At 34.6% G+C, this 18,844-nt stretch overlaps 1 protein-coding gene across 2 annotated transcripts in view; it reads left to right on the top strand.

Moving 5' to 3' along the window:
• LOC106870831 (N-terminal EF-hand calcium-binding protein 1) overlaps window positions 1-18,844 on the top strand; it is a 116,602-nt gene that overhangs the window by 34,443 nt on the left and 63,315 nt on the right. For both annotated transcript variants that reach the window (XM_014917055.2, XM_052970315.1), the window contains exon 2: window positions 15,586-15,610. In XM_014917055.2, the coding sequence (XP_014772541.1) occupies window positions 15,586-15,610 (25 nt within the window). The remainder of the gene's footprint in view (window positions 1-15,585; window positions 15,611-18,844) is intronic.

Raw genomic sequence — 18,844 nt, 5'->3', positions numbered from 1 at the left:
CTTGTGCGGGTGGCACATAAAAGACACCATTTCGAGCGTGGCCGTTTTCGTGCGGGTGACACGTAAAAGCACCCACTACACTCTCTGAGTGGTTGGCGTTAGGAAGGGCATCCAGCTGTAGAAACTCTGCCAAATCAGACTGGAGCCTGGTGTTGCCATCCGGTTTCACCAGTCCTCAGTCAAATCGTCCAACCCATGCTAGCATGGAAAGCGGACGTTAAACGATGATGATGATGATGATGATGAAAGATGTTCACTTTTATGTAACCTATCCAAGTTGACACTTTACATTTTGAAACCTTGTCTAATATAGATTGCTTTCATAACAACTATTTCAACTACTATTTATTAATACTACTAAATTGGAAGTTAAAGTTTCCTAAGGAGTAAATTGCTGTCTTAAACTCCTTACAAAAAGTAAGTTGCTATCTTAAACTTCCGAGTTCAAAATACTGCTGGCATCAGTTTAACAGGATGGGAAAAATGTTCTCAGCCCATTAAAAACTGGCCTTATTTAAAGGGAAATCAGTGTTACCATTTAGTTTGCATCAGTCCTGTGGTAAATTATTGGGAACTAGAATTTATTTTTTGGATTCTGTTCTTAAGGAAAATGTGGTAACTTATGAAAGGAAAAATATCCCAATGAAAGGGAAAATATCACAATTTTCTATTCCTCATTGCTTATAACTTCATTAATGCCACTAGTTATTTATCATGAAGTGTTTTGACCTTTTCCTATGATAGTTCTATATTTTTCATGCTTGACATTATCTATCTCTTGATTTGCTTCGTATCTGACTTTTACATGAACTTTTATATGCAGAACTTAAATCATTGTCTTAGGTAAGATTGCTTGCTCTACACTCCCTTGTGAACTAGAAGCTATGATCTAGTAAGAATAAAATCATAGATGATGAGTAACCCAGACTCTTGACTATTTACCCATAATGCCTCTTTCATACTTAATATTGTGAATATTTCCTCATTGCCAGCAGGCATGTTTTCTTAGAATATTAGAAAGGAATGATATTCATTTATGATAATCATGTGATATCAGCATGAGGAGACACAAACACTCACTTACATACACCCACATTCACACACACAGACACAATTTTCGTCTACCAAATTCACTCACATGGCTTTGGCCTGTTGGTATGACCAGAGGGGAAGAGATGGATGTTCCAGGTGGATCTGGTACTTAACTAGTTTAGAGGTGCAGAGAATATGGTAGTAGCTAGAGAGTAGTTAGAGAGAGTCAGATAGCTTTCTTTTGGATGTGCTCTGGTATGTATGTGTGTATAGCATCAGCACTGTTCTAAATATACACAAGCAGTGTTTGACCATTGTAGAAAGGTCAACACAATGATAAGAGCTGAAGTATTTTCTGGCTTTGAAGCTGAAAACTAGTTTCTAGAATGTAATTTTAGCTAATTTTGTTTGTTGGGGCTACTAGGAAAAATAATTGAAGATTTTAAGGTCTAGGATTTGTAGTGTAACTGTGTCAATTGTTTGTTATTTCATGGCCAGAGAGGGTGAAGTTCATTATTGTTTCCTTGATATGAACAGTAATTACATTCTATATATATTGGTATATGCATACATAAATTAAACAAGAAGTTGTGGTATAGAATACTGAATACATATGCAAGACCTAAATGTTGTTTATTGATGATGTTAAACTATACATGGCTACTACTTCAGATGTTTTTAATGAAGTTGGAATATTTAAAACTATAAGCTGTACAAATGCACATAAAGACAACACATACACATGCACACTCACTCATATATGCACAATCACACACACAACACACACACACACAGACACACAAACACACGTACTTGCTTATACGGAAATAACATGTCAGGAATATGAGAAAAATATCAGGAAAATTGTTGCAGAAGCAGATGGTTTACTTAATTTGCTGTTATTAATGGCTGCATTGTATTTTATTTCTGATTTATTTATGGATATTTTTCTCTATTTTAGATATATTTATGCCTTAAATATTTTATTAACATGTCATCAACTGTACTAAATCATGTTGGCTATTATACAAGATATGAAAGGTATTAAATGGAATACAAAGCAGTAACTTGTGCTGTATGCATTGCTATAAAACAAGGATTGAAAGAGATTCCAGTAAATCAAAGAATGGAAGATATTCAATTCACACCATTCTCATTACTCTTGGATCTCTTGGAGGGTATTATTTGCACAAAAAGCAGTTTCCAGTATACACAAAACTCCCTCCCTAAACAAAGGAGTTTGTGTTCTTATTTTTTTTCTATTTTGTTCAGGTTAGGATTTATTAAATTCCAGCAAGTATTATTTACATTATGGACCATTGTATGGAGTAAAATTCCTTCAGTCTATTCTGGATTTTTCCTCTTTAAATTTATGACTTTGCTCAATACTCGAATTGTGTGCTCTGACTGAAGTGAAATACGTTCCGTAGCCCACATCTTCTCAGATTGTTTCTGCTAGTTAGAATTTACCATTGAATTTTGTACTTAATTTATTTCTTCATGAGTCATATCCCGACATTATTGGTTAGTACAGATGTTCAAATGTCCTCTTCACTCCACTTTTTGTTATTGCCTATTCCAAATAATGTATCCAGAGAGTTATAATTGTTGTTGATGATATAAATGATTCATGGGTTTAGTTTTTTTTTCTTAAGTTTTCCTGTTGAACCATTATTATAGGTTGTAATTACGAGAAAGTTGCTGTAATCTCTGTAAGGTAATGAAAATCTGCATCATTTGCTATTAGCTGATAGTCTGTCTGATGACAGGCCTGGCCAGAAAGCAGCTTCTGTTCTCCATACCTAGTCACCATTGTAACTTGAGAGACAATTTCCTTACTTTCCAACCAATTATCACCATAATGCATTTGCATGTCAATGAAGTAAAGTACTTTTACAAACATTTAAAGAACAATGGAATAAGTTACCTCAAGAAATAGACTCAAGGTTTCTAGAATTCAACAATATCACTTTTTCCTTCAAGTGGCAGCAGCCAGGGTACATTACACTACTCTGTACTAGGAATCTTTATCTTAGTAGGTTCTCAATTTCATATTGAGTGTCTCTGTCAGTAATACCAATATAGTTGAGTGGCCTTTTTTTATAGTGACTTTTGCTACAATGTCACAATCACCATTATAGACACTGCAGTACATACAGTCAATAACACAATTATATTTTTTTAGTTTAAGTTGGATACAACCAAAACCAAAACTTGCAGTCAAAACCCTATATAAAGTTATTAATAGCATCAGCTATAACAGTAATGGTCACAGCATACCTCATTTTACATTAATGAACTACAATAATATACCCACTCTGAAATACCAAGCAACGCTCTCAGACATTTAATAAAAAAAAATCAACTGCTGAAACCCACACAAAGAAGACAGAAACATAAACCAAAAAATATGCATCATGATTTTGATCCCTTTTTTCCATCAAACACTCGAAATTCAATAAGGAAATTTTTAAAACTCAGAAACCCTGCTACCAGACAAAATCACAAATGCCTACCTAAAACATGAGAAATGCTCAATAATATCTATGTTTACTAATACTAATACAGTTAGATACCTTTAATCCAGGAGCTGGATAAAATTATAATTTTAAAGCTCAACAAAAGTCCAAGTGATGTGACATCATACAGACTCACTACCCTCTTATGCACACTCAAAATGTCTATTAATGCTAATCTTTGATATCAACAAAACACACATCTCTCCAAATCACAACACAAATTGAAACCACTACACTCAGCCACTACACTACTCACAAAAAATAATGTAAGGGGTAAAATGGCTTTAACAACAAAAACCCCTCTCACATGTACTATTTTAAGGACCATTGATCTCAGCAACACTTTTGACTCTATTCTCTGCTTTCCACTCATACAAAACCTACTCAATGCCAACTTAAGAAACAGCATAAAATTATAGCTAGCTAACCACACATCAGTCTACCAAGTCTATTTAAAGTACAAGAATTACTCTTTTGAAACCTGCAATTTTTCAAATAGAGTATCAGAAATATATTATCATCAAATAGAGTACCAGAAATATATTATCGTTTTTTTCAATCTGTAACTACATAACCTTCCTACACCTCCACAAAACATACAGACATCTTCATATGCCTCCCACTGCTCCCCAGACATCACACTCATAGCCTCCCACTATTCTCCAGGCACTGTCACACAGCTTATCCCAACTCTATTTAGATCTCCAAAAAAAAAACTTAGCTCCACAACAATATTTTAAGTATACATTTATATTCCAAATCTGCTGTCTCTTTCTTACCAGCAACACCAGAGGACACAAAATACAACCAGCCCTGATACTTAACAATATAAACATGCACACGTGCAAAAGATTAAAAAATGCTGGTGTTACATATAATTCCTACACAATACAATAATTGAAAATGCAGTAAAAAAAAACACAATGTGATGCACATTGGCCAACAAAGGAGTAGCTGCACTTGCATTCAAACATTACATTAAATACATCATGGACTATGCCAGTCTTACCTGAGCCTCCAATCATTTCACACCAAACTACAATAAACTATAAAGAACAGAGAGCAGCTCACTATGCATCTTATCAGGTTTTACACAGTCCACTAACACAATGAAACAAAGACAGTGAAAACAAAAGATCCCTTTGATGTGCTAGGAGCAGAATTTGTTGTTGCAGCAAGCTGAAATCCCCACAGTCCTTGTCACTATATGAAAATAAAAATCACCCAGACATATGCAATGCCCCTGAACATTACTATAATATTATTTTAAAAACACTATCTTTCACAACCATAAGGAACATATACACAGATATAGCTGGAAACATCAAATATGCTGGGATGTATACCACTAGCAATAAGTACAGATAAGTAGCAATTCTCAATTTTTGACTGAATCAATATGCGTCTGCCTCTGCTTTGGTCACCACCAGAATCTGTAGGTGAACAGGAATAAATCGAATAGAGGAGAGAGTGCAGTGTGTCCTGCATGTCATTCTGCACCACTTGTGTTTAATTATAGTATGTTGGAATGTGTAGTATGAATTTCAGCTAAATAGTGGCATTATATAACTGGGAATTTGAATCTGTAGATTTACACTTCATCACTCAGCTGACAACATGCATGACATATAGCTTCACAATGACAGCAAACACCTGACTCTCATTCAACATTATTTTCATAGACCTTTGCTCTTTAACACCTCACTTTCTCACTAACACCCCCACCACCACTCACCATCATACTTTCTTCTCTCACTAACACTCCACCATTACATACCATTTTCTCTCACCTACTATCACTTCACAAACACCTCACCATTGCTCTTTCACCAACATTTCACTTCCTCTTCCCTAAATGACTCCCCACACTACTTCACCATTATTTTACATTCACTTGATGGTGAGCAAAGGTATGGTTTTACAAAGCAATAGATGAAAACTTGAAGGCTAAGCCAGCTTGATTTTTACAATAGTTTTCTATACAAGTTCTTTTTTTTTTTTTTTGAATGTTCCTCTATTCCATAAATAATCCTGCTCTTTTGTTCAGATACAATTTCAGTACACATATCTTCACTTCTATTGGCACTGCTAAAATTTAGCTCATTTGGTCACTAAGAGAGTGCAGATCCAATGTAAATCTGTAGCCATATCAGTCACCGTTTCTGTAATATAAGTCAGAGAAATGCTTTCAGCGCTCAGCTTCTATGTTTATTTTCCATGTGCTTGTATTCATATTTCTTTCATTAGTTGTACTTATTGTAGTGAAGGCCTGGAGATACGTCTTACAAATTATGTGTTCGTGGTAGACGCTAAGATATGATTAAAAGGTTGCTCTTCTGCAGTCTTCACTTTTAGAGCACTTCTTTCAGATGAATTATCATTGTTGCTCTATGCAAGACTAAGTCAATTAATGATTTCATTGTTTTCAAGCCTCAGTGACCAACAATACACTGGAAGGATAATGAAACTGAAGATATATATATTCTAACACCATAATTTAAGATGTATTCAATAAAGATCCATGTTAGTTTACAAGCACTTAAACTACAAAACATATCTATTGCTTGATTTCTTAGCCATATTTGCCCTTCAAAACAGAAATTTAAGATTAAAAAGCTATTTCATGATCAGAAATGTTCATTGTACATTTATTACAAAAATTTTTTAAATGAAATCTTTGATGAGTAATGTGTAACATTACTCTCACTATAGTGTATTTATTTAGAAACAGTAGAAAGTGTGTAAGGAAAATTTTGGTGCTATTTCTAGCAGGTTGTAGACACCACACAGTGGCCTACCTCATTGGTTCACATACAAACACATTTCAATAAGAAGTTCATTTCAGAACTACATATTTTTGGGTTTATTACCACTGGATAAATGCTGTTGGCTTTTGTTTTGTACTTTAGCTGCAGGTTAGCCAATGTCTTATGAGTAAGTGTTTTTGGCAGAAACCAGAAGCCGATCATATTTTCTCTCTTTCTCACATATGCATGCATCTGTCTGTCCGTCCATCCATCCATCCATCTATCTATCTATTGTTTCTGTCATTAGACTGTAGCCTGCTGGGGCACCGCCTTGAAGTTTTGTCAAATGAATCTACCCCAGTGCTTTATTTTTACTCTTTTTTTCTTTTTAATCCTGGTATTTATTCTATCAATCTTTTGCTGAATTGCTAAGTTACAGGGATGTAAACACACCAACACTGGTTGTCAAGCGGTGGTGGTGGTGGTGGGAGGCAGACGCAAAGACACACACACACACACATGTGACAGGCATCTTTTTGTTTCCATCTACCAAATCCACTCACAAAGCTTTGGGTGGCCTGGTGCTATAGCTGAAGACACTTGCCCAAGGTGCCATGGAGTGGGATTGGACCTAGAGCCATGTGGTTGGGAAGCGAGCTTCTTACCACACAACCATGCCTGTGCATATGTATGAATATATGTATGTGTGTGTGTATGTATGTATGCAGTTGTTTGTGTGTGTGTTTCCTCTTGTCCTGACATGAGTGTCCTAATTGCAAACCATTAAACAAATGGTGTCATTTACTTGAAATCTTCTTTTAAAGCGTGTCTGACTATTGACTTGTTTGCTCTGCAAAGAGCTAGAAGTAATATGAGCTTACTTGAAAACAGGTGGGGGAGGGGGTTGGTACCATAGAGAGCATCCAGCCACAGAAAAATCTGCCACCACAAAGTTCTGTCTGACTCATGTTAGCACTGGAAAGTGGGCATTAAAAGGATGAAATGATTATGATGCACTCTCTCTCTCTCTCTCTCTCTCATTTGTAATTTTTACATATAAAAACCCATATCACTGCCAGAACTCTATCTTTAAGATCCCATGCATACACTGGTTTCAATAAAAAATTATTAAGATGTCAGATAAATTCATTCATATTTTTTACCCCGTTTATTTTAATCCCTTCCAATGTTATTTGAACCAGCATGAACAATATTTTTTATATTGTTTCATAGTCTTTTATAGTTCTCTTCTTCTTCTACAACTTTTGTTTATTGCTTTTGAAATTTGAATAAATTTTACACCTTTTTAGACATATGACCAGTGTGTTAAGTAGAAAACTTTATCTGATAACCTGATACTTTAGGTTATCAGGTACACGTAGAAAGTATTACCTCATTACTATAAAGGTAGACAATGTTTGCTTGTTGCCATATAATTATATATTCTGTGTTGCTGATATGAACTTCATTCTGCTATAGGTTAGTGAAGATGACTTATTTCATGACAGTTTTGGTTACCTCATATGGTGTTCATGCTAATTTCCTAAAATTTAATGTAACTGTTGCATGATAGACCAGATATGTTTGAATGGATATTCTTAGGCTATATGTAGAATACTCACAGGAATTGTATTCAAATATTTCCTTCCCCTTGATCAATAGTTTTAATTTACTATTTTTTTTTTATAACTGCTTTCAATTTTTGTTTCATAAAAAATATATTTTTGTTTCTTAAGTGATTTCTGAAAACTAAAAAACAAAATTTTGTCTATATTTAAAAAAAAAAAAATTGTAAATTTATATGTACTTATTTAGAAATCTTTCTGAAATTCTAATCTAAAATCTTGGAGCATGCAATCCATTAAAACCATCATTACAGAAATAATAACTTTTCCAATCACTGAAACCTTTTAACTAATCCAATTTATTATAGATAAATATTGTAAAACAAAATTAACATATAAAACTTTCATTAAAATCATATTAAGAATTTCAAAACCAAGAAGTATAGATACTAATTCATTTTGCTCTGGCTCTTCTTTAGAAATTTTGTAATAATCCTCTGAATTTCCATGTCAATCAAGTTGTTATTTTTATTTTCGCTAGAGCTTTCTTATTTTCCATGTGAGAGCTATTCGTTTAAGAATTTCACTTTAGTAGAATCTTGTTTATAGTGGGAAATAATTTCAGTTCAGTTGATCACCTGGCATCACATGTGATTGTCTTATGCAGGCACTTTGTGTGTGTGTAATATCATGCAATACAACATGTGCAAAACTAATTTATTATTTAGTTTCTTATGAAGGAGCACTACTTATAGATCTTAACCCTTTAGCATTCCGATTATTCTGTTAAATGTAATGCTTATTTATTCACACGGTTTTGAATTGCTTATGCATTATCTCATACCTTCAAAAATTTTGATGATGTGATTATTTATTTTTAGAATGAACTTCTAGGGCCAGATCTGGCTGGTTTGAACATAAAACAGAATATTTGGGCTTAAATCTTAAAAGGCTGAATCTGTTGTAGAATGGAAAGCAAGCTATGATTGAGTGAGATTACTAGAATTAATGTTAAATTCAAATTATTGCAGGTTAGAGAGAAAAACAAGTCAAAAGTACCCTCACTCCTATATTGTTAGGTTGATAGCACTTTTAGTGGCTTGTAATAATGGTTTCAAATTTTGGCACACGGCCAGCAATTTTGGGGAGGGAATAATTTGATTACATTGACCATAGTGTTCAACTGGTACTTATTTCATCAACCCCCAAAAGAATGAAAGGCTGAGTTGACCCTGGCGACATTTGAACTCAGAATGTAATGACAGATGAAATGCTACTAAGCATTCTGCTTGGCATGCTTATGATTCTGCCAGCTCACCACCTTAATAATAATAATAATAATAATAATAATAATAATTCTAAAGGCACAAGACCTGAAATTTGGAGGAAGGGAACTAGTCAATTACATTGACTCCAGTGCTTGACTGGTACTTATTTTATCGATCCTGAAAGAATGAAAGGCAAGTCAACCTTGGCGGAATTTGAATTTAATATGTAAAGACAGATGAAATGCCACTAAGCATTTTGCTAATGATTCTGCCTGATCGCTGCCTTGTAATAATTAATTCTAATATAGGCATAAAATCAGTTTTGAGGGGAAAGAGTTAATCAATACCATTGATCTCGGCTTCTGACTGATACTTTATTTTATTGATGCTGAATGACTGAAAGGCAAAGTTGACTTTGGGGGATTTGAATGCAGAATGAAGAGCTGGAATAAATATTGGTTTCAAATTTTGGCACCAGACTGGCAGTTTCAGGGGAGGTGTGTGTGTGTGTGTGGGGGGGGGGGTAAGTCAGTTTACAACGACCCCAGTGTTCAACTGGTACTTATTTTATCAACCCCGAAAGGATGAAAGGCAAAATCAACTTAGGCAGAATTTGAACTCAGAACGTAAAGATGGACAAAATGCCATGAAGCATTTCGCCCAGCATGCTAATGATTTTGCCAACTGGAACAAATATTGCAAGGCATTTTGTCTAACACTCTAATAATTCTACTAAAACAATTCTGCTTTATCACTGCCTTTAGTGACTTACAATAATGAAAATATTCACCTGCATATATGCTGTCTTCCTTCTCTATTTCATTGTCTCTTTCTCATCTCTTTCTCTTTCAGCCCTACCATCTCTCTCCCTTAGTGTTTCTCTCTTTTTCTGTCATCCCTTCTTTCTCTGTACCTCTTCTTTCTCTGCACCCCTCTGTCTCTGTCTCTCATTGTTTCTCTTTCTCTGTGTCTCTCTTTAACAGTAAATTGATTCTATCATTACATATTACAGTTGAAAATTTGTCTGAAGATCTGACAAATTTGTTATTGTACTGAATTTGTTATTGATGTACTTGTACATCTGTGCACCATTGTCTTTACTACAAAAGCAAACTAAAAGAAAATATCTGAGAATTATAACGATTTGAAAGGATTCATTGAAATATCTGGGAATTATAATGATTTGAAAGGATTTATTCATCAAAGTGAAATTCTGTGTTTACCAAAGAATCTGTCTCCTCAAAAAATCAAAAAGATAGAAAGGGAAGACAAGTAAAATGTCTGAAAGTAGTTATTATGCAGGAATAGTAAGAATTGAAGTACTTTAAGGGCTACTTCACCTACCTTTGATTAACAGCTGGATTGAAAAAGAGAGTTGGGGAGAAGGGGGGGGGGAGATAAAATGATAAAGATGGATCTGTAAATCTACTTAATTATCATTTTATTATGTTTTGATCATTGTTTTAAATGAACATACTAATAAATTCAATATCTTCTTCTGTCTTTCTCTCTCTACCCTCACCTCCCCCTTTTTCCACATACAATTCAGATGATTTTATTAGATATAGTGTAGAATCAGACCTTGGAATATGGTCAAACAGCATCTAAAATGAAGAGGTTAATGGGACAGATTGAAGACCAAGCCCAGCATGTTTTCCAATACTAACTAAATTGGTTTAGTTGGTTTTATTCAGCAAGGGAGAATTATTTTCATTAATATGAATATGAAGACATAAGTACAGATATGGTTGTCATGCAACCTGGGCAAACATCTATATAATCTTGGGTTGTTGAACACCTTAGGAAAGGGATTTGTTTCATAAAAATTGTGTGAAAGCCTATCATACATGTGTGTGTGTGTGTGTAAACGAATGATGCGTGTGTGTGTGTGCATTTATGTAAAAACCTATGTTATTTCAAAGAAGTGTAGCCACTTTGAGTCAAATATTTTTTTGTGACACCATAAGAGTTGAGTCGATTTGAAGTTAAAGTTTGTGTGATTTTTCTTTTTAGATGTTATTTCATGGAATTTAATTGCATTTGTATCAAGAATGTATTTTGATTATTTTATTTTGTTAATATTGCTTACAAATTGTAATGAATGTCTTATCTTTGTGTTTGTTATTGTTCCCTAAATCATTTTCCTTTCAATGATTATTGTTTGAACATGAGTGGCTGGTTTTGGAATCATTATTGCCCTGTGGCTGAAACTCAATTAGCTGATCTTGGCTGAAACTTGTGTGGTTGATTTTTCAGGTCACCACTTATATATGTTAGTGAATTTATTGTCCAGTGTATAGGCTAAATGGCATTCAGGAACTCATTGTTCAAGGGGTTAATTTGTGGGATCTAGAAAGAAGAATATTTGGCTTGAAGACAAAGTTCAGTGAGCTGGAATAATTGGGGAAAAGTCTTTAGTTGGGGGTCTGGAGCATCAGAAATAGAAGAGGCATACAAAAAGTGCTTGTAGAATGTACATATTTAGCAGTAGAACAGTCCCAGTTCTACTGCTACACATTTTTCAATGTGAATCTTAATTAAGCTCTGTAGAAAGTTAGTAACTGATCAAGACAAGTATCTTCTGTTCTTGAAGAAGCTAAATCTTTAGGCAGCAGTTTTTGTAATATTATATGTATGAAATTATGTTAGGAGTTCAACAGAAATTTTGAGGTTTGACATTTGGAGTGATCTGAAAATTTTGTGTGTGTTCATGCTTAGGAGTGTGTGATGAGAAACTATTTGTCAGATATGTATAGGAATCGTGTCTTTGTATTGGTTTAGGGGACTAAATTGTAATGTCTCTCTTTGAGTATACTTTGAAGCATTTTTTTTTATTGAAGTAGAAAAAGTTTGGCGTGAGATGTCTCTGTTGCATGAGGATAATGTCTGTGGGCCCAGGGTTGAAGAGAAGTGAATGGTGGTATTATCTGCAGAGAAATGTGTGTGGTTAAAAGTAACATGTAGATCATATGTACACACAGACTAATAAAAACCTAGGTAGGAGGTTATCAGAAGTGTCAAAAGCTTTTCAGAACCAAGAGGAATAATTTTTCTAATGTTTTCAATAACAAAAAAAACGACTTATAGATCCATCACTATGGAAAGTGTACTGGTGGTCTCTGATGGGTGAGAGAGAGAGAGAGAGAGAGAGAGAGAGAGAGAGAGAGAGAGAGAGAGAGAGAGAGAGAGAGAGAGAGAGAGAGAGAGAGAGAGAGAGAGTGAGAGAGAGAGATGACGATGAAAGAATTAGTTGTTTACAACCATCTCTGTCACTTTTAAGGTGTTGAACATGAAGTCTATAGCTTGGTTGTTGGTACGCTCAATGAAGTTGTCTTCTGAGAATGGGGTGCAATGTATGTTTCCAAATAGTTCACTGAAAAGAAAAATATCTAAGTGTTGAGTGAAGTCATGAGCTGGTTGTGCATTGCACTGTTTTAAGGATTTTAGGGAGGCTGCTGTTGACTCTGCTTGAATTGTTGTGTTGGAGTGATCAGAGAAAATGAATGTTTATTCATGATGAGACAGAGGTGGAGCGGATTTTGAAAGAAGTTTTGTGGCTGTGTGATAAGAAGCTTGCGTCCCAATCACATAGTTCTGGTTTCAGTCTCAATGCATGGCACCTTAGGCAAGTGTCTTTTATGATAACTTTGGGCTGATCAAAGCCTTGTGAGTGGATTTGGTAAATGGAAACTGAAAGAAGCCTGTCGTGTGTGTATATATATATATATATATATGTCATGTGTATCTTTGTGTCTGTGTTTGTCTCCCATCACTGCTTGATAACCAGTGTTGGTGTGTTTGTCTCCCATCACTGCTTGATAACCAGTGTTGGTGTGTTTACATTGCCTTGTCACCATAAGCTTGCTGAAGCACGCTCAATATCTCTGTAGCAGACTTCCCAAGTTTAACACAATATTTCACATGGGCTCTTTGCTTCCGTCCATGGCAAAACTACAGCATACACTTGATTATAAAAACCCAAATTTCACAACTTGTAAAGTAAACAGTGATGTCGCTCAACATACTGCTTCATGAAGGTCACTGATAGCTCTCACTGTGCATGCAACCATGTGCTGCCATCTATTGACATACTGCAGAACCAGTCTGGGAACTTTTTGATACAACTTCATAACATTAAAAAAAAAAAAAAAACTAAAGCTTAGTTTTCCTGTTTTGCTATTAGTAAATGTTAGCAGATTGTTGGACCTCCAATTGAAGTTAAAGTAGATGTCTTCATTGAGTGAAAAAGTGAATACCTTGTAATAATAGCACAGAACACTAAAGTTGGAGAGAAAGAGAATTAGATTAGTTTTATTTGCTTTCTTTATGATGTTCTGGCGAAAAGTTCCACCTGTTAGTTGACAATTTACAAGCGTTATGCTGTGCTAAGATCAAGGTATACTGTTTGCCATAGACTGCTTGTCATACAACACTATCTACTCAAGATGATAAATCCAAGAATGATAATTTCATAAATGAAAGATAGAGCCTGCTAGAAATTGCTACCAAATCTCCCTCAGATCACACCCTACTATCTTAAAAAAATGTGTTCATGTAAGGGAATGTTGATTAGATATATGAGGCTGGTTAGGATCAAGATGCCTCCAGCCATAGTGTCTATTCAATTGATTGACCTAAGTTAAGCAACGTCAATAACTTCAAATATTTCTGCTAGTATAGTGGCATTGTATTTTTTAAGTTACGTCAAGTTGTTAAATATTTATCTTTCTGAAAAGGGCACTTGAAGCATAATCATGCCTACTACAGATTTTACTATATCCATGGAGAGGGTGTACAGAAAATTTATTGTAAAGAACTGACCAAGTCCTTTGGCTATGTGTTGTGTTTGAAAGGACCCGTCAAGCTAAGTGCGTCTGTGCTGGTGGCATGTAAAGAATACCTTTCGAGTGTTGGGCCTCATAGAGGCAAAGTGGCTGAATTTCTTTCATGTGTTGGGCCTCACGGAGGCAATGACTGAGACCTTTGGCATTATGTTGTGCTTGAGAAGACCCATCAAGCTGAGCAAAATCGCAGTTGTGGCAGATACCGGTGTCATGCAAATTGCCATCTTTGCCGGTGGCATGTAAAAGCACCCGGTGTCATGCAAATGGTACTTGTGCCAGTGGTACATAAAAGCACCCATTACACACTCAGAGTGGTTGGTGTTAGGAAGGACATCCAGCCATAGAAAACCATGCCAAACTGTCTAACCCATGCTAGCATGGACAACGGACATTAAATGATGATAATGATGACAGCAAACATAGTGTTAGTGAAATTCTAACCAATTTGTATATTTGTATGACTAATGTTTGAATGGAGTCTGATATAAATTATGATTCTGCCGTGTTACATCTATTTTCGTCTGCTTCAACCACTAAAATATAAAATTATATTTTTCTTTTTGAGTTAACTGAAATATATAGAGTAAAAGTGATTATCTCAGTATACATATCAATGCTTCTCATATAATTTGAACTTTTTTGAACTTACTGCAGTAATATAAATTGCAGTTTAAACTATCCTATATAACAGGTTCTCAATAAGTTTTTAAAAAATTTTATGGTTTGGGCTTGTTTATGGGAAGATATAGCTATTGTATTGGTATACAATAGGACCTCACACACTTAATATAGTGAGTTGAAAACTAGACATTCAAGTAACTGCAATTATTCATGCAATTATTAGGTAAAAATTCTCTTTAGGAGCTGAAAATATATAAAAATGGACATGGGAAACAATTTGAATAAGACCAACTGAAATTTTTGGCAAGTATTTAAAATGCAGTGTGGGAGTTGGTTTGGTCTTTAAACCAAATAGTGAGAGTAATGGACATGTCTTATTAGGCTTCTTCAGTGAATCATTTTATTCAGTTGATAAGGTAAGGAATATATAAAAAATATAGAGCATGTAGTAATACTAATTATATCAGAAATATGGCTGTGGGGAAACTATCTCAGGGTAGCATCTGCAAATACACTCAATAGTTCACTGATTGGTTGTTGATATCACATTGAATAATTTACCATGAGACTTTTGTTATTAACTCATGCTAAATCTTTCTCTTTCTTCTCTCTTTCTCTCTCATTGATTTGATATAAATCTCAAGATTTTATATATGTTCAATGTCCACACTGAAAATAAGAATCTATTTGAAAAATGAGTTGATATTTAAATTAAAAGGTAGAATGACTAATGGAAAAACTTGCTTGCTGTATGCTTTGAGTTCTATTTTGAGGCATCTGTTCAACAGTTTGTCTTCAATGAAAGTTTGAATGAGATTTCATATATATAATGTTTGAAAGCCATGAAAATTATAATTGATCACTGACTTACTACTGACATAAAAATTAAAAATTGTATGGCAAATATGATTGATCACTGACTGATTAATATAAAAATTATAAACTAAATAGAGATTATAATTGATCACTGGTTTGTTTTTATGTTTCAGGTATTTCGTCGAGCAGATAGAAATGGTAAGTTTTTTTTTTGCGTACTTAATGAATGAAATATTTTAAATTGATGGATACATTTTCATGATTCTTAGAAAATTGATAAATAATGAAAATATATTATTAATAATAATAGTGAATGACATTTCAGATGAGTTACCTCATATCAACAATAGAAACTATTTTAGTTAAATTCATCTGCTTTTAACCTTAAATATTTTTGTAGGCTTCAAGTCTCCAATTAAGTCTATCTATTCTGGACATAACAAAAGGCCACTGAAGGATTAAAATCATTTTTTGTTTTATTTTTATCTTTACAGTAAAATGAATTTTACAGTTGTCTAAGGTTAGGGCAGAAAGCTGGCAGATTCGTTAGCATGCTGGGCAAAATGCTTAGCAGCATTTTGTCAGTCTTTACATTCTCAGTTTGAATTCCACTGAGGTCAACTTTGCTTTTCATATCTTTTGGGGTTGATAAAATAACTGTGGTTGATGTAATCGACTTACCCCTCTACCCCGAAACTGCTGGCCTTGTGCTAAAATTTAAAATCAATATCAAGTTATCTGAGGTTGGCAGAATGACAGAAACAATGAGATCTGATTTAAAGCCCATGCAACATTTTTAGTTATGCTACTTAAAGTTCCAACATTCAAATTTTACTGGGGATTGCTTTGCCTATCATCTTCCATGTTTATGAGGTTGACAGAATAAATAACAATGATGTACTTGGATTAGTTCCATTATATTCCTCTTTAAAATTTATGATGAAATTAGAAATCAATATATAGGTGTCTATGACACTAGAAATAAAAAAAAGCACACTTCAAAGATAGAGTGGATGCATTACTATTTAATTTGGTACCTTAAAAGTGTAAGTTCAAATTTGTAAGATCAATGTTGTTTATTTAGGGATGATACAATATATACTGTGGAGGCTCAGTGGTTTGAGTCATGATCGTAAGACTGTGGTTCTGATTCCTGGACTGTGTGATGTATTGTGTTCTTGAGCAAAACACTTCATTTGATGTTGCTCCAGTCCACTCAACTAGCAAAAATGAGTAATCTTGCGATGGACTTGTGTCCAGTCCATATTCCTAGGTTGGAAATATATATGCCACAGTAACCAGGAAACCAGCCCTATGAATCAATATGATTCAGGAGGATGTTATCTTTTTTTTTTTTTTTTTTTTTTATTTATCATTATGTACCAGTAATATATAAAAGCTGATTCAATCTCTTTTCACTCTCTTTTCAAAAATTGGTTTTCTTATCTAAAATAAATGATTTTCTGTACCCTACTTTAATGGATTAAAATAATGATTCAACTAACAGAGAGATTCTTGATTATTTTATTAATTAATAATAAACTTGACTGCTGTTTATTTTGCATATAACTGTAGGCCGACACTTATATTGAACAGCTATGACCATCTGTTTTATTATAAAATTTTTTTATTAACTTTATGGTTTTGAGAGGGGAGGAATAGTAATATTCTGGATCTTTGCAGAGCTTTCAAGGGAAGATGAAAAAAAAAAGAGGAAGTGAACCAGATACTGTAATCTACTTTCAAACTGCCAGAGCCATCCATCTTTAATCTCAACTGAATAACATACACTCTGTAAACTGATTGTAACACGGAAGAGACATGTTAGCCATTCAAAAGCCCACAAAGACTTACCTTCACTTAAACATTTAGTTATTGTTATATGGTGTCAAAGTTTTTGTTGCATGAACTGCAACCTCGTCACTGATAAGGATATGCTGCATCTTTGTAATATATCCTACTAGTGGTGAATTCTAAGGAATTAAGTTCAGTATTATTAAGCTGACCCTATTAAGATTAGTTTTAATTCTTGACTAACCATTTCTCTTCACGCATTTCATTGATGCCATTAAGAAAGATAATTCTTTCCTTTTACAAATCCACCATGATGTTTCAAACATTTTACACAGAAAAGGCCATCATCAAAAGAAAGTGAATATTCTATGACATTGTTATTATGAAATTGTAAATTTTATTGTGTGAGAGCCTAATTATTATAATAGTTTTTGTAATTATTTAAGATGAAAAGAAGTATAAAAATTACCCTTGCCTGTTTGGCACTCTTGCTCCCACTGTTTAGAGGCTAAGTAAAAGAAATCTTTAACTGAACATAATATATAGTATTTCAGTAACATGATACATAATTTTTCCTGAGATTTTCTAACCTAGCCTAATATAAAGTTCCAGATTTGCATGCATGACAGAGTGTAAATGATTTAAGAGAAAAACTGGGTATAAGAAGCATCAAATGTTGTGTGTAAGAGAGAAGACTGCACTGGTTTGGTCATCTGATGCATATGGATGAGGACAGCTATGTACAGAAGTGCTGGGCTCTAATTGTGGAGGGTACCTGAGGAAAGGATAGACCTAAGAAGACATGGGATGAAGTTTGTGAGAAAGGATCTTTGGACGCTGGGCCTCACTGAAGAAATGACAAGGGACTGGGAGATGTGGTGATTTGTTGTTCTTGATAAGACGTGTCAAGCTAAGTAAAATCGCTGTATTCCACACATACAAACTTGTCCTTTCAGGTGCCAGTACCACTTATAAAGCACACCCAACACACTCTGTTAAGTGGTTGGCATTAGGAAAGGCATCCAGTCATAGAAACCATGCCACAACAGACAGTTGGAGTCTGGACAGCCCCCTGCTAGCCAGCTCCATGTCAAGCCATTCAACGCATGCCAGCATGGAAAGTTAAATGATGATGATGATTCATCCCAATCTCTGTCAAACCCCAACTTTAACTGTTGCTTTTTAGCCGAAGGCCATCTCTGATCGAATGGACTTATAATCAAATCTTTTTTAAGCTGTTACCACTCTGATTTCAGACATAAAACTATTCTTTTATTCTTTTGCTTGTTTCAGTCATTTGACTGCGGCTATGCTGGAGCACCACCATTAATCGAAGAAATTGACCCCAGGACTTACTCTTTGTAAGCCTAGTACTTATTCCATCGGTCACTTTTTCCGAATTGCTAAGTTATGGGGACACACCAACATTGGCTGTCAAGTGATGGTGGCGGGACAAACACACACACACACACACACACACACACACACACACAAACACATGTATATGTATGTATATCATCATCATCATCATCATCGTTTAACGTCCGCTTTCCATGCTAGCATGGGTTGGACGATTTGACTGGGGACTGGTGCAACCGGATGGCTACACCAGGCTCCAATCTAATTTGGCAGAGTTTC

This window comes from Octopus bimaculoides, chromosome 1 (assembly GCF_001194135.2).
Source record: "Octopus bimaculoides isolate UCB-OBI-ISO-001 chromosome 1, ASM119413v2, whole genome shotgun sequence".
Taxonomy (NCBI): Eukaryota; Metazoa; Mollusca; class Cephalopoda; order Octopoda; family Octopodidae; genus Octopus; species Octopus bimaculoides.
This window is presented reverse-complemented; position numbering and strand designations above follow the sequence as displayed.